Source organism: Aulostomus chinensis, chromosome 5 (genome assembly GCF_037954235.1).
Source record: "Aulostomus chinensis isolate RoL2024-O1b breed Wild chromosome 5, RoL_Achi_v1.0, whole genome shotgun sequence".
Lineage (NCBI taxonomy): Eukaryota > Metazoa > Chordata > Actinopteri > Syngnathiformes > Aulostomidae > Aulostomus > Aulostomus chinensis.
In genome coordinates this window covers 25,312,232-25,338,231 of record NC_141324.1, presented here as the reverse complement: position 1 = coordinate 25,338,231, position 26,000 = coordinate 25,312,232, and the positions used below count along the sequence as shown (strand labels likewise).

General features: G+C 40.0%; 2 protein-coding genes across 5 annotated transcripts in view; one reads left to right on the top strand and one right to left on the bottom strand.

Annotated features, from left to right (window-relative positions):
• LOC147261900 (excitatory amino acid transporter 1-like) overlaps window positions 1-26,000 on the top strand; it is a 28,081-nt gene that overhangs the window by 1,735 nt on the left and 346 nt on the right. Inside the window, exons 4-14 of one of the 3 annotated variants that reach the window (XM_086204187.1) lie at window positions 21,036-21,219; window positions 21,328-21,465; window positions 21,832-22,039; window positions 22,148-22,190; window positions 22,270-22,345; window positions 22,449-22,623; window positions 22,936-23,166; window positions 23,252-23,446; window positions 23,850-23,984; window positions 24,075-25,574; window positions 25,814-25,912. In XM_086204187.1, the coding sequence (XP_086060313.1) occupies window positions 21,060-21,219; window positions 21,328-21,465; window positions 21,832-22,039; window positions 22,148-22,190; window positions 22,270-22,345; window positions 22,449-22,623; window positions 22,936-23,166; window positions 23,252-23,446; window positions 23,850-23,984; window positions 24,075-24,192 (1,479 nt within the window). In that variant the 5' untranslated portion in view covers window positions 21,036-21,059 and the 3' untranslated portion in view covers window positions 24,193-25,574; window positions 25,814-25,912. Of the gene's footprint in view, window positions 1-20,419; window positions 21,220-21,327; window positions 21,466-21,831; window positions 22,040-22,147; window positions 22,191-22,269; window positions 22,346-22,448; window positions 22,624-22,935; window positions 23,167-23,251; window positions 23,447-23,849; window positions 23,985-24,074; window positions 25,575-25,813; window positions 25,913-26,000 lie in introns of those variants that run through there. The other 2 variants (XM_086204188.1, XM_086204189.1) reach the window with 2 other exon arrangements.
• Window positions 2,171-10,589, bottom strand: LOC147261901 (retinal homeobox protein Rx2-like). 2 transcript variants are annotated; one of them, XM_086204179.1, is made up of 4 exons: window positions 10,456-10,589; window positions 8,563-9,079; window positions 5,188-5,444; window positions 2,171-4,492 (listed from the first exon to the last, which is right to left on the bottom strand). In XM_086204179.1, exons 2-4 carry the CDS (start codon window positions 8,843-8,845, stop codon window positions 4,055-4,057), a joined length of 978 nt encoding a protein of 325 aa, XP_086060305.1. In that variant the 5' UTR covers window positions 8,846-9,079; window positions 10,456-10,589; the 3' UTR covers window positions 2,171-4,054. The 2 variants fall into 2 exon arrangements, with proteins under 2 accessions (XP_086060305.1, XP_086060304.1); XM_086204178.1 differs by lacking the exon at window positions 10,456-10,589 and adding an exon at window positions 9,646-9,877.

Sequence of the window (26,000 nt, the reverse complement as noted above, 5' to 3'; positions counted from 1 at the left end):
ATCAACTCTTTAATCAAAATAAATGTGAGGGCCGCAGACATACCTGCTTTGTTAAATGCACGCTTTGAACAATTCCAAACAATACACAGGATTTTTTCCATGTTGGCAGAAATAGGAGAAGAATATCCTGTCCCCCTTCCCAACTGAATCGCTGCCTGCTTTTGATAATCTCATTGGCAAGAAAGGTTTTAAAGCTATTTCAATTTTTGTATCAAGAGTCTGAAGTCCCTGGAAAAGATGGAGGTAAATGTAGAAAGTTTGGTGTATGCGCCCACAGCCCTCATGACACTGTTGCAGCAACGTAACAGCAGGGGGCGTTCTCACTTCGGTGTCTTCTCCACTGCCTTCTTCCCTTACCCATAATGCAGCTACATAGTGATTAGAGTTACAGAATACGCTATGAGAGTCATTACCTCGCCACCTTGGTATAGAATTATCTCAGCAGCTGGGGCAGAACTCCTTGCATGTGTAATGTTTCTCTTCAAGATCATGATAATGACAAACTTTTGTCAGTCGGAGTGTAAAGTTCAGGCCTCCTTCTCTGAAGAATAGACAGTTAGTAGAATCATGATGGGTTGCATCATGCCAAAATGCATATCTTCCCACCACCGTTAGCGAGAGAGAGCTGAGGCAATGCAGCCGTGCCTTGACAAGTGTCTCAGTTTAAGGGCAGAGCTGGTGATTGTTCACTCAATGCATTGTTGATTTCAAATATAAACAGTCTTTTTTCCCCCACAAAACAGAAACCATCTTTGGAGCCATTAACATTCGTGCAGTGAATTTATAGACATTTGTGTCAGTAAGATAGCTGTTTGATTGACATGTCATTTTCCTAAAAGTGAGCACTGGAGCTAGGACAAGCAACTGGCGCCAGCCATCAAATCCTCCCACCCCCTGAGTGATCCCCAATTATGTCAAGAGAGGAAAATGGTGTCCCTTTGAAAGTGTTCTTAATCAAACCCAATTAATTCCGCTCCTTTCCCTTATTATTTCCACCGTGGACCATGTCTCACTACTCAGCCTGTTAACTAGAACCCAGGCCCCAGCTAAGATCACGCTTGACCAAGCAAATAACATAATAATGTGTGTAATTAATTTATATTCCTGAGTGCATCCCTACCAAACTCTGGGTGTTGCTACATTAAGTCTTTCTGACAAAGGTGTGGTGAGACTGAGGGATAGATATCTCTACATTTAGCATTGTCTATTTATCACATTTCCACTCCGAGGGATTCCAGATCAGGGTTTATACTAGTTAACCGTGAAGAATATTGGTTGTGCATGTCTCATCTAAGGGATAAAATGTGGACACATTTAATGTTCTAACTAACAGCACAAGGTAAGAAATAAACAAAGTTGTGCGACCATTTCATCCAGATAGGCAACAAAATCACATGTAAATTGTGTGGCGTTCTCTTCTGTCACACGCTGAACATGGATGGCTTGTAGCTAACGATCACATTGCTGATCGATATGCTGCCAATTAGTGGGGTAGAGAATGAGGGCTTTCAAAAAGCCCACACGTTATAACATCGAGAGCTAATGTGATTATTGCAAAACGCTACTAGGAGCTGAAGGATGAGTTAAGACGAGAGAGCTCTGACCGCCTGGGGGATGCCGTCCAGTTTGCTCGTCGCTTAGAGCCTCGATGTCCAAGGAGCATTTGGGGGGTGGCCCGGTTGTTAAATGCTTTTCACATTTGACAAAAGCGTTGCCAAATGATTGAATGGCAACTTAAAATAGATTGGTTTGGAATGTAGGGTGGTGAGTAAATAGAGTTGTCAAACCCACAAACGGCTCAGATTAAAGAAAAAAATATATATATACTGCTCTGCAAAACTTCATCTTAAGAAAAGTGGGGCAGCTGAGCCACAGAGGCTACTGAAGGGTAATTAGAGCTTGAGCCCTTATGGCCTCTGCATCCTAGCAGGCGGGGCCTCCTGACACCCCCTTGTTGCGCCTGATGGAGTGGAGTTTCATCTGCCTAACGGCCTGGCAAATATCCACAGGCCTGGATGAACACAACAGGCCTCCATCAGGCTGGCTCGCTCTGTCACAGTTTACATGGCCTATTGTACACCGGCGCTCATTAACGGCACTAAGTCAAGTCGGTGGCGCATGTGTGGGAAGAAAAACAAGATCCACAGTCAGACGTGTTCTACAGTGGTGCTAATGTAACTTTATTTTGTCTTTTGTACATGGAAAATGAAAGTCACAATTAGTATAGTCAAGCCTAAAACTGATGAAAAAATATTTTAAGAACCTTGCATATTTATATAATGTGTCATTCCGTTAATAAATGTTCCTTTTTTTTCTTTCTTTGGCTTTATTCTTCATTGTTGTCAATAGGGATTATATCTAAATATAGAACAAAATCTATACATCTGACAGTGAAGATCCTGCAGTGTCTAAAGGTCATAATATACAGGTGATGGTTGATAGTAATGTAGATGGTCACCATTGGCCAGTGACTGACAGTTTTGCCTCAGAGCTTCCCCAGTGTAACATTTATTTAGCTATCGCCTGCACCAGATTAATTGATATGGAATTGTTCTTCACAAAGGGTGTAAAGTATGGGCGGGTTGATTTGGATGTCACTGTTGATTCCCTTGATTCTCTGAGTTATTTTCTTTCAAGAGTCACTACCTGGCACCATTCTGCATCAGTTCTAAACAAACCTAGTAAATACAAAAGAAAAACACATGCACGTTATCTCACTAGCATCAGTGGATCATCTCCCTCTATTTAAGGACCAGCAGTTACATCAAACTGGGCCACTTCGAGAGACACAAGATGCTGCCAGGACCCATTAACTCTCACTCTTAATCCACCTGATTTAAGTGAATATTTTGTCAACAATGCAATGTGGAGCATTCTTTAACAGAGATGATGGTTAAAACTGATATGTTATGTTGATTCTGTAATTTATAGATAAGCTGGCAAATTTTAGGGGAGGGGCAAAGTTAACGAGGTCTTGAAAAGTGTTTTTCAGGGGCATCTCAGGGCATTCTGTCTATGCCTGAGAATCAGGGGTTAATCGCTTTAAAAGCAGTAATTAGGTGTTACGAGGTATGCTTGTCTGTTTAAATTAGCCTCCAATCCAGATTATGCTCTTTAACTCCCAACAACCTATCCCATCAGGCCTCAATGCAAAGGCAATTTTAATTATTTAAGTTAAAAAAAAAACAACACAAATATTACATTTAAATCCAAATCAAACATAAATATCCGTGGGAGAGATGGTTTTAAAACGCACATTTTTGCACACTTTCAAAGCAACTGACTATTGAAGGAATTGTCAACCATTGGTGCACATTTATATGCTCCACAAAAATGGACCAAGGGGGACAGAACTAAAACGGAAAAATTCTCAAGAAACACAACATGTACACCAAAACAATCTAGTTCTAAGAATTATGGTACCATCAAACAATATCAGAGGGAAGCAGTGGTCCTTGTTTCTAATGAAGATATTCAAGTGAGCAGCAAAAATGTGTGTGCAGTTAAGGTCAGTAATACTTTTTTTTTTTTTATAAAATACCGTACATTCACCAAAAAATGGTCAAAACATACCACATAAAGACAGAAAACTTGTAAATTGTGAAATCTGATCTTACATAAAACTCCATATAAAAGTCCTGCTACAACAAGTCAATCAAAATGTTCGTGTGGTGGAATCATCTTTGTAATCAAAGTGTTTCCACAGTGTAGAAGTTTGGGCTCATCCAAAATTCTTGAATATTTCTGGTAAAAGTCTTAGAGAAGTCACATGTAAGGCAGGAAAGTCTTTCCTGTCTACTTCTATTGAAAATGTCCTCAGATTGTTAGATCATTTCCCCAGAGTTTTTTTTTTTTTAATTTTATTATTCACAATTCAGTTATCAAATTATTATACATTTTCATTGTCATTTGGAAATAAATTGCAGAGACTTTCCTTCTCATAGGTATTTGTTTGTTTCAGGGAATTTTGACTCCTTGTTTTCAAGAGTTGTCTCCATAGTTGGAAAGCGGTATGTAAACATTCACTGGAGCAGGTCAAAAGTGCCTAATGAGATCACATGTGTTGCCAGGTTTTATCCATTGACTGAATGTGCTCTTTGGCCTTCATCCTGAGTGCTGCAATGCTGGAACTCCTGTCATCCTCCATGGGGTATTTGTCATTGAAGCTGGGTGGGCACTGGTAAGGGGGTGGGCCCATGGGCTGCATACCCTGGACCAAGCCAGGCGGGGTGTTGAGGAAGCTGTGACTTGGATAGGCTGGCTGCAGGCCTTGAGGTGAGCCCATGAACCCTGGGATGGTGTGCATGGGTGTGGCACTGGAGATTGGTGAGGTTAACCAGGGGTCGAGGGGCATTGGATTGGCCACTGGGCCCACACTGGGAGGGATTGGGGGACGGTTGAAAGTAAGCATCGGGGAATCATGCAGCTTCATGGTGCTGGTGTCCATCTTCTCTTGACGTCTCCATTTTGCTCTCCGGTTCTGGAACCACACCTGGACATACATAAATGTACCAGGATTAGATGGTGCAGCGTCATGGAGATGCTGAGCCTCAATGGCAAAAATCATGACAAAGATACAAAATCATGGAGTTGTTACAGATTTGATTATGGTTCTATGGTGTCTTCAACAGTGTCTTTTGTGACAGGAACAATTGAGGTGGACAAAAAAGAAAAACACCAATGCAGATAAATATTGAAATTTTTAGTATCTACAGTTATTAACTTTTTTTTTGTAGGGGCCAAAACTCAAATCAACTCTTATCCACTCTTATTCTGTGACAGACAGATGACCTGCTATTTTTACAAATGTTAATGATCTCCTCAGATTGGACGGGTCGCCAGTCCGTCGCAGGGCCATCAGGAGCAAGTAGGGGCTCAGTATTTTCGTATGGAGAGCTGTGAGGTTGTTTTTGTGGTTGCTACTTAATGTTTGTTGCCTGTTTTGCAGACTCAGCGCTCAGGTCAGAGTGCTGCTTGAACATAGCCGAATTCATGGCAGAAATCATTTTTTTAAAAAAAAGGAAAGATGGTTTGAGGCAATAAACTCTCATGGCCTCCGTGGCATATTTTTTTGATAGTTGAGTCTTGATGTGGGTTGTGGGGATTTAGTGCATTCACCTGGGAGGGTCATGATATAAATTACGAGATAACTAAATGTGGTAAACTGGAACTGAGTTCAGTTTTTACCTGAACGCGAACCTCAGGCAAGTTGACCTTCATTGCCAGCTCCTCTCGGCTGTAGACATCTGGATAGTGGGATTTCTCAAATGCGCGCTCCAGCTCATGGAGCTGATAGGTTGTGAAGGTGGTACGGTTCCTTCTGTGTTTCTTCTTAGTGTGCTCCTCCTCTTTGATGGACTTGGGGGAACCCTCAGAAGCATCTAGCTCCTTTTGCATGTTGCTCATTTCTCCCTCACACTTGTCACTGGAGAAAAGGTCAGATTCTGAAATGATGGAGACAGCAGATGTAGTCAGACTTGTTAAACGTCCTGAACTACTTCTTGTTAATTTTCTCACCAAAGCAAAGACCTTTACAGAGACCAAGGAGGTCATGTTTAGCTGTTATTGTGTCAAAAGGATAACTTCAAAAGTTGGGAGTAGTATTTTGAAGAGATTTTTAAGGATGGTAGAATTTGCTGTTTTCAGTATTATGTGTTTACCACTTCATTAGAATACTTATCAGTACATGTGTTCATATGTTGGGAATCCACACTGTTAGAAAGGAATTGTATGTTCATTACTGAAGTTGGAGCTTGGTGTGGTGTTAAACTGGATTCATGTATTATTATACTATATTGAGGGGCCTCTTCATTTACATACAGAATGGGGAAGAATAATAGAAATACCTTCAAATTAGGGCTTGTCAATCTATAATTAAGTTCTGTCATCCAATTCATGACTTGTTGGAAACGAATTACCCTAAATTAATTGCATATGTCAATTTTGCCTCATTTCAATTTAAAATAATTAATAAATGGGTGAATTGGGGGAAGTGATTGTTTGTAGAGGCTGAAATCTTGTAAATTGTGGCAGAAAAGATGCAACCAAAGCATATTGCTGCCCTCCACTGGTTACTCGCAGCTTTCTATTTACAAACAACTTAATACATGTGGTCCGGGGGAAAGGGTGTGATAAATCCCTTTCATTTGTTTTAAAGTGATATTTTTCTATAATCAATTAATCAAAGTTAATCAGTTATTTTGCCAGCACTACCTATAATACACTTTAAAACAACAACCCCACTATCTATCACATCTCCAGGTATTCAAACATATTGGAACAACAGTCCTTCTGACATTGTCACCAAAAATTGAAAAATTAAATGCTTGCAAAGTTCATGGCAAAGTTCTACTAGATTGAATTGCATCGTACAGGTCTAAGTGGCCAGTGTCTGTGGAACTATTTCTGCTTCATAAGATACAGTACATTCAAAAATATACGTATCATGGCCTTCTTAAAATAATCGCTTCGGTGATTTTTCAAGTTTTTTTAGAAAACACAAAGAACTGGAGACAAAATATCATAAGGTTGATTTAAGCGAGAAAAATGTCAAAAAATGACTTAGGGCAATTATTTTAAGAAGGTGACGATATTAAACTTTGATTTGTAGTCAGTGCGATCACATTTATATTCATTTCCAAGAACTGGGTTGCTTCTCTCTAAATAGCTCTTAAATTCAGAACACTATCATAACATTGGAACATTAAACTGTGTATTCACAAGCATATGATTTTACTGCCCTTTTTTCTTTCTCTATTAAAATTAGATTGATCACAAATACTTAATCTACTATACTACAACTCTTTAAACCAGACAACCTTTTTTTTTTTGGCAAATGACTTTCAGAGTTTTTCCGGGATGATTGTAGATTTTACAGTGCAGAGAACAGAGTTTGACTGTGAGTGGAATCTCTGAGATCTCATCCTCAAAATAAAACAGATTAATGACCGATGCCCTTTATATCAAGGTTAGTGAACACCGGGGGCTTGGCAAGCCCAAATAACATCACATCTTTCACTGAATTCTTCCCTTGCATTAATCCCACAGCAGCAGATGCTACCAGTTAAACCTACAAGTCCCCGCCTCTTCTAAGCTAACAAGGGACTTTAGTTGGCCTCTGCACATGCCGAGTAAACAATCACTGTCCAGATTTTGTCTTCCAAGAAATGGATGTAGAGCAAGTGAGCCATGTGTGTGATGTACCAAAGCTCGTTAATCATACCAAATCGTTTTACGTGGATGGTCAACAGATCATTAGTTTGGAATAATGAAGCCAAGCCTCTCAAGCATGATCAGTTAAAAGGTACCATTTACAGCATGAAAGAGGACCGAGTTGCTATACAGAGATGGAAAGAAGGCAGCTTGGTTTGTTTACATCAGAAAAAAGCATGAAAAATGCCATTAAAACACAAATCATTTTCATTATATAGTACACCTCCCCACTGTCGAGCCTTCCTGCTCCTCCAGTGGTCAGGATAGCTTTCGGTCTTTTACCTTGAAAGCATGAATAAATGTAGAGTTTGCATTTCTAAAGTCTGCAAACCCCTGCAACTCCCTCACCAGTAACTTAGAACTGGTGAACCCTCTTGGATGAGAGGCGAAACATCTTCAAGAAACTGAAAGAGTACAGTTGACTTTGACACAACATTTGAGGGATTTACAAAGTTGTGCATTATTACTCCTAAATATTGTGTATTCTATAAAGGGCGCCCCGTGTTACCTCTGGCATCTCTCAACTGATGAACAGATGTTTAAATTGAGACAGTCAGCAAAAATCTGCTTTAAGTTTCTGTGGTCTGGTGATACATTTTTGTATTTACCCAAAGGTAGCGACAATTCTGTGACTAATTCCTCCTAACAGCTGGACACCAGTGGCTCCATTCCCATAAGGCTGTGTTGACAAACAGCTCTAATGTGCATAATGTGAATTTTGTTTTTGCTCAACATTCCCAAGTTACCTTGGAAAACAAGTAAATCGAACCTGAATTGGTTTGTCTTGCAGTGAACGTTGTAGAGCACAAATTAACTAATAACTGGGCTCTGGTCCATTTAGCTGTGCTAGTGGGCCAGGAAAGCCAATACCAGGACCCTGGGTGATAAAAAGTCCAAATCTTCTCTGAAATACAGACATGGGACATTTACAGTATGGTTTAGTAATTTATACTTGAAATGAAAACCACAGTTTTGACAATTATTCTTATTTCAAACCTCGTATGGTTTCAGTGAACTCAGGATTAAATCCATATTCAGACTGATCACTTACTTTTTTCACCTATAATATTAAGACTACCATCATAAAGTCTTGTTTTAGTGGCTTTTTTATTTTGCCCTTCTATCAATAACAACATTGAAGTACATAATGGAGGAGCACATTGTGGGCATTTTGTGTTACTGGCCTAACACTAAGAGACACTAAATTTAAATTTATTAAACTTAAAAAAAAACATGTCACATTTTGCACAAAAAACAAAAAAATCCCTGAACTTCACATCATGAAGTGGTAATTAAGTGTGTCGGAGGGTGTTTGTGCCAAACAACAGCTTATTTTCTGCAAAGACTCACCATTGTAGGAAGAATGTTGGGAGCTGTCTCCCAGCTCTGCAAGATGCCCGTAAGGATCCAGTGGAACCTGCTTCTCAGTGTGCTGGGAGTTTGCTCTGTTGGCTTTTTGGCTCTCATCTTCTCCCACCGTGTGGAGTAAAGGGTCCTGGTCCTTAGTGAATCCCAGTATGACATCAATGCTGTGGACCCTGCCTCCAGAGCTCGACCCAGCACCTTTTGCCATGTCATAGTTGTCCAGGCAACTATCGTCCACAATCCCAAGAGTATCCATTGACAAATGCATGAGAGCCTTTGGAGAAACTGTCTCTTTTCCTTGTCAGAAAAAAAATCTACTTCTGCCAAGTGAGACAAGGCTGAGCAGTTGTACTGCACAGAGGTGTTGCTGCGCTTTACATGCAACGTGCAGCCTTACGTGAAGCGTTGGAGCTGAATCCTTCAAGGATGACTTCAGAAAGGTTTTTTTGTTTTGTTTTTTGTTTTGGTTTTTCACAAAAGTAGAACCATCTCACGTCTTTGCCTTCAAAGGAGTAAATGAGAGAAAATGAAAAAAAATTAGAGGACACATTCTTGAAACTATTCCCTTGAAAAATCATTGAATAGCTTGGCTGCTTTTATGGGATGTTTGTGTTGTAGAAATGAAATCTGATCAGGGAGTGAGTTCTTTTGTTTTGTATTAAGATTAAGTACTTAGCATCTAGTATGTTTGAAGTCTGTCTTCGGATTTTATGCTCAAAACAGTTAGGAACAATTATAGAATGCTCTGTCCACCGTGTGTGTGTGTGTGTGTGTGTGTGTGTGTGTGTGTGTGTGTGTGTGTGGCACACGATTACAGACAGAGATCCAAGGAAAAAGAATCTTATTGTGATCTGAATCTGAAGTCTATTTTCCTCAATACATTTTCAGTGTCAGCACATTTTCGTACAAGTACATATATAATTTGGTTTAGCATCTATAGACGTTTGACGGCACCAAAAGCGAACATAAACAATGTACATTACATTACACGAATACAAATTAACCCGCATCAGTGTCTGCTGTAAACAAAAGAATGAACAACAAATGATGCACATAAAACAACCTTACCGACATGCAGGGTCCTATCAGAGCCTACAGTATACACATGGTGTATTTGTGTTTCCTAAGTACACAACTGACACACTGTCTTCAGCCGGCACTTGTTACTCCCAGTTAAGTCCCTGAAATCCCCTGCACACAAGTGAGCAAAGGATGTACCGTTGCAGTTTTGTGTTGCAAGCACATGTAATGTCTTTTTCTCCTGACAAAACTCTCCTTAACCTCTCTGGACACCAGAGCTTGTGGGGGAATGGTAGTAAAACCAAAGGGATTAGGAGGTTTATTAATTGGGATCCTTCCCCTTTAAGAATGACTGACAGTTGTTTTCTGGTCAAGTAATTGCTCCAAATGTGTCCTGCATTCAGACCGCAGAGGGAGGCCATTGCTAATGAAGCCTCGACAAAACTTTCTTTCAAAAAATCTATTGTTTGAAAGATAAAGGCTTGTACTGAGAGTTTCCACTAATCCCTTCATTATAGACAGCGCAAAGGAGTAGAGACACAGAGATGGACTTTTAACTTGAATGGCTACACACTGTAAAAACTTGTGTTCGTATTATTTCTTCAAAGATGGCACTGTTGAATTGGGAATAGTAGACCTAAATATTAACACAGAAAGAAACAAAAGAAAGGAATCATTGTGATTCAAAGCTAAATTGTAAGGGTTTTATTTCGTTGGTTTTTCTACTTTTACTGAATTACTATTGTTAATACACAGCTAATAAGATGCATTGTGCAATAATAATCATAACATAGGTCTGATATGCTTTCTGTTTCATAAAAGCAGGTCTGGAAATGAAAGGAATGACGTTCTACTTACCTGAAAGACTAACAGGTGGCATACGGTATAGGTTTAATGGTGAACAGTGCTTTTATTTCAGTGACATGCAAACATGGTTACTTATGCTGAATAATCTTCTTGCTGTAAGGTTTCACAGTGGAACTGGGTTGGGGGCATCTGGGGTGTTTTATCCTGCAGCCTGTAAGATTCTCTTCTGCTAGCTGGCAAACCCAAAGCTGTAGCAGCTACAGTAGGTGTTGCAGAGATCAATCCCATCCTTAATGAGCCTAAAGACTTCTCCAGAGATTTCCTCTGACCTCACTCCTCCCACCTGAAGATATAAATAGGAATTCTGTGGACAACATGGAAGAGTTGCACTCAAAGTACGTTTTCCTATGAAATGCTACTATGCAGTTTTATTGAAAAATAAATTAAATGAATACTGATTTTTCTCAGCGATATCGTTATAAACAGAGGGAGTAACAGCCAGGCCAAAATACTCACCACCTACTAAATCTTTTACGAATATGTTTTACCCTTTTTTTAAATTCCCTTCAAATACTATTTTTGATATTTAGAAACTTATTACATGCTATATTTCATTTCCACCACTGTTTTACTGTTTTCCACTGTTCTCTCTGTTTACTGTCAGCAAACTTTCAAATCAGGGTATATATTTTGGGTTGTGTCCAACAGGCAGCATTGGCTTAAACATATGAATGAGGTATAAATACATTGTGGTACTTAACGAATACCACAAAAGAGGGCTTTTCATTGATGGATATGACAGAGTAATCCACTCACTGCAAAGTAGTGATGCATTCCTAAACAGATAAGGAATTTTGAATGCTAACACGTTTAAAACCATCTGTCAACAGGCTGATTTGCCAATGCTCCTATTTATTTCAGTGGCTATGGCTTAAGTGGCTTTGGCTAAACACCTTTTAAGTGTTAAGGTTGTTTTCCAAGAAAACACAGACTGCAAAGCCCATTACTTGTGGCTGTCAGAGAAAGACAGAACATGGAGGTGCAGCTGTTGTAAGAATTGGCCATGAAATAAGTTTCATATAATAAAATAGCTTATGATACAATGACTGTAGAGAGTAACAGATATAGGGGGGGGGTTTCTGTCTGTATCGTAAGCTGTTTTATTTATATGAAACTTATTTCATGGCCAATTTCTAGGCCCAAGAAAATTCACTATTTCAGAAGGGTTAAACTAAATTAATTTAGGTTTTCTGATGTTTTCTGTCATATGAGACATTCTGTTTGTGGTTTTCCAAATATCTACTTTGTAAAAATATTGAAAACAAGCATTAATTGCCTTAGTAAGGTGATATCATTTGACAGTCTGTTGAGTTAGAGGATGATATTTAGGATAATTAGTATCATCACTGAAGTGACAAGATTGTGTGGGATCAAATTAGCCAACTTTTCAGGTAGTAGGATTTACATAATATATATCTAAACATTGTGAGGTGCTCATATATATATATATATATACATGTATATAAACTTCTGTGTCTGTGATATTTTAATCATGCAATACCAATGATAATATTAGTAACAGTGGAGAGAAAATAACTTAGGAGGGTTTTTTTTAAATGTAGTCAAGTCGAGTCAATTTAATTTGTATTGCGCCAAACGACAACAAAAGTTATCTCACGACACTTTACAAGTAGAGCAGGTCCAGTGCCACACCCCTCAATGAATTTACACCCAACAACTCTCCATGAGCAAGCACATCCTGCAACAGCTGAGACGAAAACCTTCCTTTAACAGGCAGGAACGTGGAGCAGATCCAGGCTCAATGGGGACGGCCTTCTGCTTGGACTGGTAGGAGAAAAGAGAGCAGGAGCGCAGGGCAGAGACAAAGACTGGTAATGGAGAAATGTCGTCCCTTAAAGCCAGTTTACACCAACAATTTGATGAAACTTGCAAATACTTGAAATGCGCCAATCAATCCTGCGACTTTACATTGCAGCAACGAGAAGAGACAGTTCTTTTCTTTACAGTGTATCATTTATCAGCAGGGACTTGACAAGCTGAGATGCAGGCAGCTTGATTTGAGTTCATGGATATTTGGTGTAAACTGACCTAAAGAGTTTTTGGACAAGTTTGTCCCCCAGGTTGAGTTCTTCTGACTCGTGTGATCGCTCCACATACCGCACCTAGGAAGGGTGCACATTTTTGGCCCTGGCACTGGTCTGGCGTGGTGTTTTTTAGTGAGGTACAGCTGCACGGCATGGAGCACAGGCAGTAGCTCAGTACAGCGAGCAATCGAATTTTCAAGGAGCGAAAAAAATTGTCTAGATATACGAGTGATGTTGCAGCTTGACAATGGTTATCTTGTGCTCTGTCTTTAGCCTGTTGCTCAGGTGAGGGAAGGCTCAGTGCAGTTTGAGCGTAGGTGAGCAGGCAAGTGGGGAACTTCTACATAGTGATTTTCAAAGCCATGAGTGAGTTAATAGTTTCAGACAAAACCGTTATCTCCCTGACGTGAATCCTTGCTCCTCCTTCCATTTCTGCAGAACTGTAGACCAAACATGAATGTTGCGTGAACACAAACGAACGAACAGACAAATGCAACGAGTTTCTAATTTTCTTTTTCTTTGTAAACAGATCTTTTATTTGAACTTTTAACAGATGTATCATTGTAGCTCCTCAAAAAATACACGCAACAAGCTCTGTGTGTGAATCCCCCAAATTTTTCTACAGAAGAACTCAGGCACTCATCAGCTTGTCAGAAGGTAATCATTGATTTCAAGTAAATCACAAGTCAACAAACTGTTCCTGTGGTCATGCACAAGATTAATTGTCCAGTACTTTTTCTCGCTGGCACTTAAGATGTTGAGTGAATGAAATGTTTTCTTTGCTTTCTGAAGTTAGTGAAATTCATTGGACACCAACCACTGTCCTATCAAATTAATACATCCAAGTCTCAGAAGCAAATTGCATCAATATGGCTTCTCTTTTCTTAGTTGTTCAGTTTTCAGTCGTATGCTCTCTGCACCGGTTCATGCATTTCTCAATCATTTCAAATTCTGTGTTTCATCCCACAGCCAACATGTAGGTATTTCACTGATTTTTATTTATTCTGACAAAATCTCTATAAAACTGGACCAGATGATGAAGATGAAATGCTAACACGTTTAAAGCCATCTGTCATCACTACTTTGCCAATTCTCTCCATGAACAGGATTGCGGGAGGTTAAGTGGCTTTGACTGAACACCTTTTCTTGGTGTCAAAGCTTTTTTCCAAGAGAGTGGACAGAAAGCCCATTACACTATTTTAAGAAAATTTGGACTGTGAAATAGATGGGTTACATATCTGTGATCGAAGATGTGTTTGGGATGTAACATAGACACAAGTCTGACTGCAGGTAATATTAATAGAAAAATGATGATTTATGTTTTCATTACAATTAGATATGCATATTTTCATTCACAGATGCTGTGCACCTCCTGAAAGGTATTGTTTGATATAGCATACTCGTATAATCTAATGTTTGGCCAAAAATTGGTGGATAATATTGGTAAATCACCTACAACAAACTCCTAATACCACCCAAGTTGTTAGCAAGGGAAATTGATAATCATTTTATCACATTAATATATTAAACCTGTCCCTCTTTGCTTGTTTTCCCATTATCCTAATTGAGTACAAATTGGTTAAGAGGGTGCAGCATAGCTATCAAGCTTCTTAGTTTTATCAGATGACAATTTAAGCCTTTGCGATCCTATTAGAAAGAAAGCGGCTAATGTTTAAAGGCGCTGTGTCAGCTTACAGGGGGAAAGGGGGATGGGGAACAGCAGGGGGATGACAGGAAGATGATGAAAAGGGAGGGTAAAAGCTGAGAGACTGACCGTGTGATCAGATGGGCTGAAATGTGAGGGAAATATTGTCTATGTCACAGTGCCACTATGACTTTTAAGTCTACAGACTCAGATCTTCAAGTTGATTATCCTGCCATTTTAGCTACTTGTTTAAAAAAAAAAAAAAAAAAAAAAAGATCTCCGGTTACCTCATTCAGCTGAAAGTTCAATGTCATGATTTTAACAGTGTTGTTTCGGAATATTAATATTTGCGGTGAAAGTGAAACATACATCCAGATTTCACATTTCTAATGTAGTAGACGATCAAGGAGTTATTAGGGCAATAAGTGTAATCCCAGATTAAACTGTATGTGGCCTTATGTTTGTCAAAATAATCGAGGCAGTTCACCCTCTCTCCTCTCATCCAGATTAGGGTGTCTGTCAACCCCGGGGCCACAAAAGGACCCTGAAGAAATGAAGTCATAGTGCATTTCATGTTCCACTGATTCAGTGGTTGATTTGAGTGTATTTTTTTTTTCCTGTTGAATATAATATGATAATATTAAAATGGACTAAAAAGCCAAGCGCAACACTTGGCATCATAGTGAACATGAATTAAGGATTATTGTAGTCTTCCATAGCCAGACATGACTGCATCATGGTGTCCTCATCCTCAGAATATTGTTCTGGTGAAACAGACTAGTTCTGTTTAAACCTCCAGAACCACTTCCTGGACTAAATTATGCATTTTGCAATGATGTCGTGCTCATCTAGGACAAGCTACTCTAAAATATTATATGTTAAAAGTAATCTAGAATTTGTTAAAAATGAAACCCAGGTTTGGCTCCGGGGAATTAACTCACAAGCAGTAATCTCAAAGCAAGTGTTAGAGCGTGTAACTTTCTTTCTAAAAGCTCAGAGTGAAACCCACTAGGTGCAGTGTCGCTGATGCCAAACCTGTTTTCAGGACCATGGATTAAAATGTCTAAAGCTGCATTCAGGTCTAGAATATATAATCTGCATATAAGGATCATCTAACCCTCCGTTTAGCCTGAAGTTACTTCACCTCTATTCCAGTTTTGTGACAAAAGGCATAATTCACACGGAGCACCCAGAATAAAATCTGAAACACGAGGCATAACAGAACAACAAACAAACTAAACTGAGTTTCCACATATTTATTGACTCAGTTTATGTGAGCTAAACCAGCTAGCGTGTGCTCATATTAATTTGGAAAAGCTATATGTTACCAAATTTTAAGACATATTTAGATTTACCTTAAGGTTGCGTGGTGCTAAAGAGTAAAAATCAGTGTGTACAGAAAATATTAATTATCTCCCTGGTTTGTCTCTGGTGTTGTTTGCCCACAGTGGCTGCACCTGCAATAGTTTGGTCGTGAGTACCGTTGGACCATCTTTACTTTAGAACCTGACTTCTTTCATATCAACGTAAAGTTGTCGGGTGAAGCCCTGACCCTCTCTTTACAAGATTAACTGCAGCTTGACACATATCCTGGGTTTCTTGATCTCTTGACCAGAGTTGCACTACTTCCCCTTATGGTCTTTCTCTGTAAGATCTGTACATGAAGACGATACCGGCCGTCTGTGTGAGGGCTTTGTTAGCGCATCAGACAGCCACCCACTTATATGCTTCAACTAGAATAATGGGGCCTTTTTTCTATGTTGGGAGCAGACATTTTTGGAACCCCTGATCTACCTATGTGAACGACTTTTGAACTACGTAAACGAATTTTGGTTGATAAAGGTTTTTTTTTTTTTTTAAATTCTGCATATCCTTGCATATCTTTGTTCTTTGCATTTGGGTCCTGCCGTCACTGATCAGAGCAATACATGTCCACACACTCACACTTTGCCTTCAACAAAGACAAGTTCCTGCTCAATTAAAACGATAGACAAGCCTATGAAAATGTAAATCCTCAACATAAATGTCACGGTCCCATTTGGGCTACGTGAACTTTCAGTTGTGGACATCAAGTGTTGGACTCTTAGTTGTGTCCCTTCTTTTTCCTTATTGTGTTTCGAGTTTGTGTTTCTAGCGTTAGTTCACTCTAGTCAGTTCCTGTTTTATTTTGAAAGTTCCTCTTCTGTCTTTGTTCACTGATGGCTTCCTGTCTTTGTCAATGTCCTGCCGTCTTTAAGTAATCACCTGTCTTGTCAGTTCATCACTGCTCTTTAGCAACAGTCCTGCTCCCAGTGTTTCTTCCCTGCCCTGGTGTCCCATCTGTTTCTCACTGAGCGGGTATTTGAGTTTGGTTGTCAGTCAGTTCTTTGTCAGTTCCTCATATCACTCTACTTGTGTCCTTTCTCAGTCCACCTTGCTCGTTCCCCATTATGTTTTTTAGCCTGCCTTGTATTTTTTTAAAATTCTGCATATCCTGTTTCATCTTCGTTCTCTCCATTAGGGTCCTGCCGTCACCACCATTACACATGACGTTAAATCCGTTTCACCGCTGATTAGACTGGGATGATTTACTGGTTGCCGGACTCAGACCTACATACCATCTCTTACGTAGATAAAACAAAATCAGGACTGTTGCAGCTTATCCTTAATAGTTTAATCAGGTCGTCTAAGTAATATCCAGTCAGTCGTTTTTACATCAGTTTAATTAGTTAAGGCAGAAAAAGGTCTACTGAAATTTTTGTAGTACTGGAAATGAGGACAAGTGTAATCATGTTGTGATGAATGAGAACTTGGTATAACTAGCAGCAAATGAAATAGAGCAACTGTCTGATTGCAAATATTGCACTACTTGAGTCCCAAGAATTAAGTTCCAGACTTCCACATGCACAATGAGAACCTAAGTTCATTACATGCACCTCCTTTGCTTCTGCAATTCTACAATTTCATTTGGCAGACGCTTTAGTCCAAAGCGACGTACAACACCAGCCTAATTGAAGACACCTACTACATTAACATCACCTGAGATTGTAAGTTAATTAAATAATTATTGTTTTAAAGCGCACTGGCTAAGAGACGTGTTTAAGGGTTGCCTCTTGAAATCGAGCCCTGACTCGTAATGGCACAGGGAGTGTAATCTTCTTCTCTGGCTAATTTGAGCCTAAAGGAAATAAACCCCCACCTCCAGCTACCTTTTAAGCCCTGCTCACATCCGTTGATGTCACACATGCTGCATCTCACGTAACACCAAGGAAGTTCAAACTGTCCAATACACACCAACACACACCAAAAAGACATTTGAATAGTTGTAATGTGACACACATAACAAATAAGTACATATTGCAGTTTGTTATGTAATGCTTTGTTTTAGTTGTAGTTTCTGGTATTTGTGTTGAATTAAAAACAATATTTATAATGAAGTATGTTAATTGGACCATTAAACAGTGAGGATACTTCATTTGTCTCTTTGACAAAACAAATCTGTGTGGCTAAAAGTCCCCTTGTTCATCTGGAAAAAAAACACTGGGAAGGATGGAGGGAGGGACAACGCACTGTATCTGACCTTTCGTTGTCTACAGCCACTGAACATAGACACAATACAATGAAACTTGGTTTTAATTTCCAAAAAACACTGTGGTTTTTAAAAAAAATCATTTTCTCATTGCACCACTACCATACCACCTCCTGAAAGCCCAGCATGCTCTGATTGGTCAGTCACCGCTCTGGTGTAATGTCAGGTAGTAAGAGGTTAATGTTGCATGTGATGTGTGCTAATCAAAATGGAACTGGAGGAAGAGGTGAATGTGTTGTGATCAAGGTAATTAAATAAGCTGGGGCCCTCATTTACTCAGTTGCTGTGGTTTCCTGTTGTCTTTTCCTATTCTTCCTTTTTGGCTCTCGAGTCAGGAAGCTGAACCTACAAATGTCGCTGGCAGAGACGTCACAATAGGCAATGCAATTAGGCCTTCCTTTGTGTCACTTACTTTGTTGCACTTTTGCCAGTGAGTGGGATATGTGACTCAAGTCTGGGCTATTAAGGCCATAGATAGGATTGAGCTGCTTTATATTTGAAGATGTTACCAACCTCTCTTAACTCCTTTTCTTCTATTTCAGTGTACTACAGCGCAGAGAGGTTGGCAGTTTTGTCTCGATGTTTGTATAGGCTGTTCAGCGGAAGGAGTCAATGTCTAGACTTGAGAGCCAAGCCAGCTCTGACATTCCTGCAAGTGTGGCAAATACCTCTTTGCTGTTCTTCTTGTTCCTTTAGCCACTGATCAGCTTTGAAGTGCTCCAACTGATGGAGCTCCTCATCCTGCTGATCCACTCTTGCGCAGCTGATGGAGGTACTTGCTCGTTCCAGCTGAGGGCCTTTTTTCTGTGCAGCCATTGAAGAGTCTTACACAACACGCTGCTTTGCCCCTGGATGCCCCTGTAGGTTAGGATCCCCATGTTCTTTGATCCCCAACTGCCTAGCAAAGCTTGCTGTTTTACATAACCTCAGAGGACACCAAAGATATGAATTTATGATATCAGAGCGAAGACACCGTGCTCTGTATGACAGGTGTAACCGAGATGAGAGAACTACAACGAGGTGGTTTTAGTGCTTATTTTTTCAATCAAAGAACAGTTGTTTTGTGCATTGTGCTTTCACTCTCTGAGTGTGACATCTAAGTGATGTGGGAGCCTACTGTAAGAAATACTTAACACACCTACTAATCCCTGCTTAATGGACATGTAGGTCATATTTTCTCTTTACAACAGCTTTCCCTGCTATTCAACTATTCAGCAGCATGAAACACTCTTACACGATGCTGACTTTATGCATAAAATCTCATAACTCAGCGTTTAGTGTGAAATTCAGTGACACCGACTGGAGCATTTTAGCATGTTCATATGACATTAACGTTCTGTATAGGAATATATTCCATGCCCACATTGAGTCAACCATTGATAAACGGGACTGCGTCAGTCATGAGCTATATATTTATTGTTGTTATTAGGGCCCGAGCACTGGACAGTGTGAGAGCCCTCTCGTTAGTCTTGCTATGGAGATATCATATAAACATGTCTGTACTTAGTCTCCTCAGACTCTTCCCTGCATAGACATTGGGCTTCTGTGTCGAGTGTCATCAGGAATAAACTCTTCAAAACATAAATAATTAAATCATATGGAATAGATGGGAGTTACACATTTGTCCAGGGAAATTGGAGGGAGAAGGCCACGGAGGGCAGAAATATTATTTTTGAATCCAGTCTTACATCTGTAAGAGTAAATCTAAGGATTAGCAGAAAAGCTTCTATGCAAACTTACCAAATCAACGTAGTGGTTGTTGTCTGTCAATGTGATTAGACTGTATCAATAAAGTGGGACTGGAGTAAAACCCATAAAGAGCTTAGCTCATAATTGGCAGTTTACAGACAGTTACCTACAAGATGGAGTGGGACAGACCCTCAGGATACAGCCATGTCTGTAACTGCTAGCTTACGTTCTACATGAGGCTGAAAGGTCCCAATTCAAGAGACACTACAACTAAAATTTTTATGATGTAATAGTTTACAAATTCATATTTTTCAGAAATGGCAGTTAGTTGAGAGGTATTTACTACTTACAAGTGACTTAACTAGAAATACAACCAGTGCAGGAAACAGGAATTGCAGTGTTTATGAAATGTTTGTTATTTAGAATAAATGTCTCCGGCATGGCAAGTACCAACAAGAACTGAGAGGAGGCATCCAGTGAGGTGTGGGTTGAATTAATGTCTATGAATTCAACAAAATAACGGATACTGCCATCAAAATTAGTAAACCCTAAAACAGTTTTTTTTGTTGTTTTTGAATAAATATTCATTTATTTTTTTTGTTGTTGGAATTTTCAAACAGTTACAATTCAGCAGAGGCACCTTCTAGGAATGCAGGGGCTGAAATTGTAGTTGGTTAAAATATTTAACACACTTTTATACTTGATATGATGAGAAATTCAGAGACATTTTTGTCCGTAGGAAAAATCTGTAAATTGGTCATTTGAGCAGACTTGAAAAACTGGCAGATAGTTAGATTCTCCGCTTCTCAGCTCTTCCTCCTTGCTAATACTCTGTAATTATGGAGCACCTCTGTGACCTCAATCTCTGCCCCCTAGAGAACGAAGACTCGTGACTTTGGGCGTGTCCAAGTTAAAGAAGATTTATGGACATAAATCAAACCAGGACAAAACCTCCGCCGGCCAACTTGTTTGATAAAAACAGTTTTGGTAAAACACTTAGTTGTTTTTCTGATTGCTGAAACTTAAAAACAGCTCAGGTAAAAATATGTTATGTTTGTAGACATTTAACATTTTTCATATTGATGGTAGAGAGCCTGCTATTATACCTTTTTTCAGAGTAGGTGGTTTAACTTAAAGTCTTGCTGTCCATCATTAAACAATGGCCCGTTTGAATTTGAAATGAATACAAAAAGCGAAGGCCATTTCTGTCCTGCCAGTGTTTTTCTGAATTATCATTTCTGCCCCATCACAACTTGAATTTGACACCCCTGTCTAAAGGAGCACGTACAAAGTTGATGATTGGTGAACTGCTGCCAATATAATGAAACACTGCTCTCTACCAATTTTGGACTTTGGCGCCATTTCTGATTTGCCTGAAGTTCATGCAGGGTTGTCCGTCATGACCTGATACATGTTAAAAAGGATTATACCGGGTGTTCTTCATCTATACCCCTAAGCTGAGGAAAAAGTGAGAGGAATTTTTTTTAATAATTTCTGTTTATATTGTATCTTAACATCTTTAGTCATGTCGATGTTGTCTTTCTCTCGATTTGAAAACTGGGCTCAGTGTTTCCCGTCATTAATGCTATGCCTCATCCCGTATATAAAAACACTTGTTTCACAGTTTTTGTGAGTGAACACGAAAGCAATGCTGCACGGCTCCACAGACGAGACTGAGTTGGATTCAGTAGAGGTTACAGAACCACATTCTTCTGAAGGTTTACCTTCCTCTGAGAATCGATCAAATATTACGGCCTTCCTCCGGAGAAACGTTTTTGTCCTTCTCACAATGGCTGCTGTTGCATTCGGTAAGTGTGTCAAACTTATTTCAACCTGTTGATTTGTTTTAGCACATAGTAACTTCTGGCTCTAGCTTTAGCTGAAAATCTTCATCTTTCTGTGTTTATGTCTCGGAGGTGTGGGCCTGGGCTTTGCTCTGAGACACTGTAGCATGACAGCTAGTGACATTAAATATCTGAGTTTCCCTGGTGAGCTGCTGATGAGAGTCTTGCAGATGTTGGTGCTTCCCCTCATCAGTTCCAGTCTGATCACAGGTTAGATCCACACTTACAATTTTCTAAACCGTATTTCCAGGCATAATTTTCTATCAGCTCCATGTGGTCACTGCACAAATCTACAGTAGAGATAGTTTTGTTTTTTAACAGTAGGGGAGCAGGAGGTACAAATGAAGGCAAGTCTCACAGCATAGAGCTTGGACTTGAAAGTTAATTTTGGATGTCCCTAAACACCCTGTAGATTAGTAGATTATTTTCCTCTCGCTATCAACACGGCCTCTATTTGAATTGATGTGTTAGACCTGAATCTATTGTTCAAGGAGAGCATTATTGAGCGTAAAAATTGATTATACTCTGCATGAAAGGCCTCAAAAACCTCCCTCATGTTGAAATTTATAATTCCAGGTATTTCATCAGTGGACATGAGGGCTAATGGGAAAATTGGGCTCAGGGCCTTCATCTATTACATGGTCACCACGGTGATTGCTGCATTCACTGGCATTGGCCTCGTCCTTGTAATCCAGCCGGGGAAATCATCTACTCACTCCCCAGCGTCCTCTGGTGGTAATGCGCAATCGGTGCAAACTGTGGATGCTTTTCTGGATCTCATCAGGTTCGAAGCGCGTGTTCACACTCTTTCCAACATTACCGGGAATTTAATTTAGACATGTGCACGATTCATGAGCGCAGCCAAGTCAGAGGATGTGTTTTGGATTTGCAGGAATATGATCCCATCAAATCTGGTGGAAGCTTGTTTTAGAAAGGTAGAATCTGCAGTTGTTCTTAGTTTTTACACTGCCACAATTCGACCAACTTTAACATTTGCTTCTACTTCTTCCCCAGTATAAAACCACTTATTCCCAGAGTGATACAAAACAGAACTTTGATGTCAGCAATCTGACTGCTGAAAAAGAGACCAGTGAGATTCCTTTTCTGTTGTCTTGCTCTGATGGGAACCTCTTGTTTGTAATGACATTATCAATATACAGCCCATTTCTCAAGTGTCGTTTGGATCCCTACAGATGTCACCATGCCGATTCCAGGCACCTCAGACGGAGTCAATATTTTGGGTGTCTTGGTCTTCTCGGTTGCCTTTGGTGTGATCCTGGGCAGGATGGAGAATGAAGGAAAACCTCTGAGGGACTTCTTTGACTGCCTGAACAAAGCCATCATGCACCTCGTTAACGTCATTATCTGGTAAATACAAGAAAGCCAGCATGAGTTAAAAAAAACAAAAAAACAACTTTTACTGTCAATTCGTTGTTATTGCTACGACGACAAGTCATATCTAGCTCTCATCCGCCACTCTCTGTATGCATTTCAAATTTGGTGTAGAAGTTTTTCACCGTTACATGTTCAGGACATTCATCACTCATGGTCTACCCTTCATCACCAGTTCTGTGAAATCTTGTGAGAACGTGTTGTATATGATGATTATGTCAGTGGTCCGGTCCACAGGGCTCCTGGTTTATTACATTTCCTCTGCTGTGTGTCTGTTCTGTATCTCAGGTATTCTCCCGTAGGAATCCTCTTCCTTGTGGCCGGACAAATTGTGATGAGAGACCCTGGAGAGATTGGTTCTAAAGTTACCATGTATACTCTGACCGTCATCACTGGCCTGTTGATCCACAGCTTCTTCACACTTCCGCTCATCTACTTCATTGTCACAGGAAAGAATCCCTTCCGGTTTGTAGTTGGTGTACTCCTGGTTCTCATCACCGCCTTTGGCACAGCCTCAAGGTGAGCCACTATCTTCATTTTCAGCTCATTCCAGGGGCTTGTTGGAGGCACATCATGTATTTTGTGTTTTGTTTTGAATTCACAGCTCTGCAACTCTACCTGTAACCCTCCACTGTATGGAGGAGAATCACAGCATGGACAAACAAGTGACACGCTTCATGTTACCTGTAGGGGCCACCATGAACATGGATGGTGTAGCGCTCTATGAAGCTGTAGCTGCTCTGTTCGTAGCCCAGGTTAATGATATGGAGTTTAGCCTGGGTCAAGTCATTGTTCTCAGGTACAAGGAAAATGCAAAAAAAGTAATTCATTGATTTTTATTTTTTTTTTAAATCGTATTCATGTTTCACCTTACCTGCTTTCTTTGGTTGAGGGTAAATACTCTCTTGCATCTCAAAACTGAAGACATCCTGTTAGAAACCCAAGTCAAATAAAATTCTTAGTTTTACACAAGCAGAGGACGAGATGCACATGTCTGTCTTACCATCAGTCAAGAAGACTAAAGGGAAAACCATGTCACTACGTGTGGCCAGTTCCCATAGGGTTTTGCTCACTGGTTGAACAAGCATATCCAGATTTTATTGGGTGGATCTCCAAACATGATCTGTCAAGTATGATAACTACTAATGAGCTCTTGTAAAACTTCCGTTTAACTAAAAACCAACTCTGTCTCACATATTCAGCTTGATTGTCACAGCTGCAAGTACTGGAGCACCAGGGATCCCAGAGGCTGGCATGGTATCCATGGTGATTGTGTTTACATCCGCTGGGCTGCCCACTGAGGACATATCATTGCTCTTGATTGTTGATTGGATTCTGTATGTATCTGCACTTGTGCATTCGTGCTTGCACATTACGGCCACCTGAAGCTCTTCATTATTTCCTCACAGAGCTTTGTGTTTGTTCAGGGATCGTCTGAGGACGGCCACTAACGTGCTGGGCGACTGTATCGGCGTGGGTGTCGTGCAGCATCTGTCCAGACACGAGCTGCAGGCCAGCAGAAGACTTAACAATGTCATCGGCTAAGATTTCTCAATCCATTTTGTTAAACAGAGCATTGTTGAATTTACTTTTTTTTTGAAGTATCAAGAGGACCAGCCATTGTATTTTAAATGACAAAAACTACATGCACCAGTGCACAGCTTCATGTCCTGGAGGTTTCTGCAGATCTATCAGTCATAGTGAGCTCTTTACTGCCATCTGTTGGAAGGACAGCCAACATACGGCATATAAAAAGATGCCGTGGATTTCAGTGACCCAGTTAAGCAGAGGCTGTGCATGTCAATACACATATGAATATTTAATGTTGTTGGCCTTTGTTGAAGTAAGCATAACACAATGTGTGCCTGCAACTGAAACCTGTAGTGTGAAATGTCCTGCATACAAAACTATAGATTTAAGGTGGAAAATTTAATTGAGGAATATAGATTGGAAATAAAATTTTAATTTTACTGTAAAAAATTCACTTCTGCTGATGACACACTGTTAAAATGCTTGGCCTTTGTCTTTTATGATGAAACTGACTCTGGTGTTTCTCCTCGTTTTGAACTAAACTGGTTTTAGATGAGAACTCCAGACCCCCCCCCCCATATACACACCAAAAAAAAGCCAAACTCAAACAGTGAAAGCTGAGCAGATGTTTGAGGAAATCAGACCTTGGATAACAATTACAATTAATAACTTCTTTACATGTTTGTCAGGGTGGGGGTCACCAATGACAAAATATTCCTAATTATTACAAATTAATATTATCACTACCCATTGCCCATGATAACATTAACATTCCTATAGAGCGATTCTCTTGCAAAGTAATCTGTACCTCATCACAATATCTGTATAACCCTATTTCTGTGTGTCGCATTTTTGTATCTGTCGAACAGAATTTGAAAACTGAGATTTACAACAAAAAGTGTAGTCTCAATTTAGAGCCTCCCACATGTACAATGAGCAACTTGTCAAAATGGCAAAACCAGTTGCCACAGGGAATTCTTAACACCAGCATTTTTACATAATGAAATTAAAGATATTTCACACCAGTGTGTCAATACAGTATTGCAAGAGTAAAAATTGCAATATATTGCATTGTTAATGTTTTGCTCCACCCTTAATGTGTATTCTGATGACTTAAAATACCTAAATTTGACTAATTTCTGTTCAATCTATATTCTGAAATAACCATTCTGGCCCTGCAGTGTTTGATGTGTGTGGGAAAACATGTGCTTTAACAACAACAAGTCTGGTAACAAGTATTGATTTATTTCAGTTCACCGTCACGTTCCTAATCGAAGGCTATGAACTCACCCCAAAAAAATCACCCTCCAGGCGGCCTCAGGAGAATCGAAATCTGTCTTCCCCCACCGGGTGATGACGTCAGAGCATACTGCCACTCATATCCCAGGGCTCAGTGTGTGAGTCTGTGTGTGTGTGTGTGTGTGTGTGTGGGGGGGGGGGGGGTCACAGTGAGTGCGTCAGGGAAGAGAGGGGAATTTATGTGGAGGAGGAGTTTCATTTAGAGTGAGAGAGCTGGAAACGGATGGTGAGAAAAACCGAGAGAGAGAGATTGTGTGTGTGTGTGTGTGTGTGAGGGAGGATGATGCTGTTGCCTGGGAACAGCAAAGTAGAAACGTCCATCTTTTCCCGCTCGTAGGAAGATTAAAAAAAAAACCCACAATGGATGGGAAATGGACTGAAGATGAGGGAAAGGAAAACAGCTGATCCTGACTGGAGGCTTTGCACTCTGCTGAAGACAATCAAAGAGAAGGAAGGCTAGTTTGATTACATAACTATCATCACACAGCTCCCATACGGGTGACATCATCACAGCAGGATTAGAG

Excerpts from the sequence above, each read along its gene's own strand:
- LOC147261901 (XM_086204179.1), bottom strand. The coding sequence starts at position 8,845 with ATGCATTTGTCAATGGATACTCTTGGGATTGTGGACGATAGTTGCCTG. Across the intron at positions 5,445-8,562 it reads CCAACATTCTTCCTACAATG|AATCTGACCTTTTCTCCAGT; the intron begins GTGAGTCTTTGC and ends CCATCATTTCAG. Across the intron at positions 4,493-5,187 it reads TGCCTGAGGTTCGCGTTCAG|GTGTGGTTCCAGAACCGGAG; the intron begins GTAAAAACTGAA and ends ATGTATGTCCAG.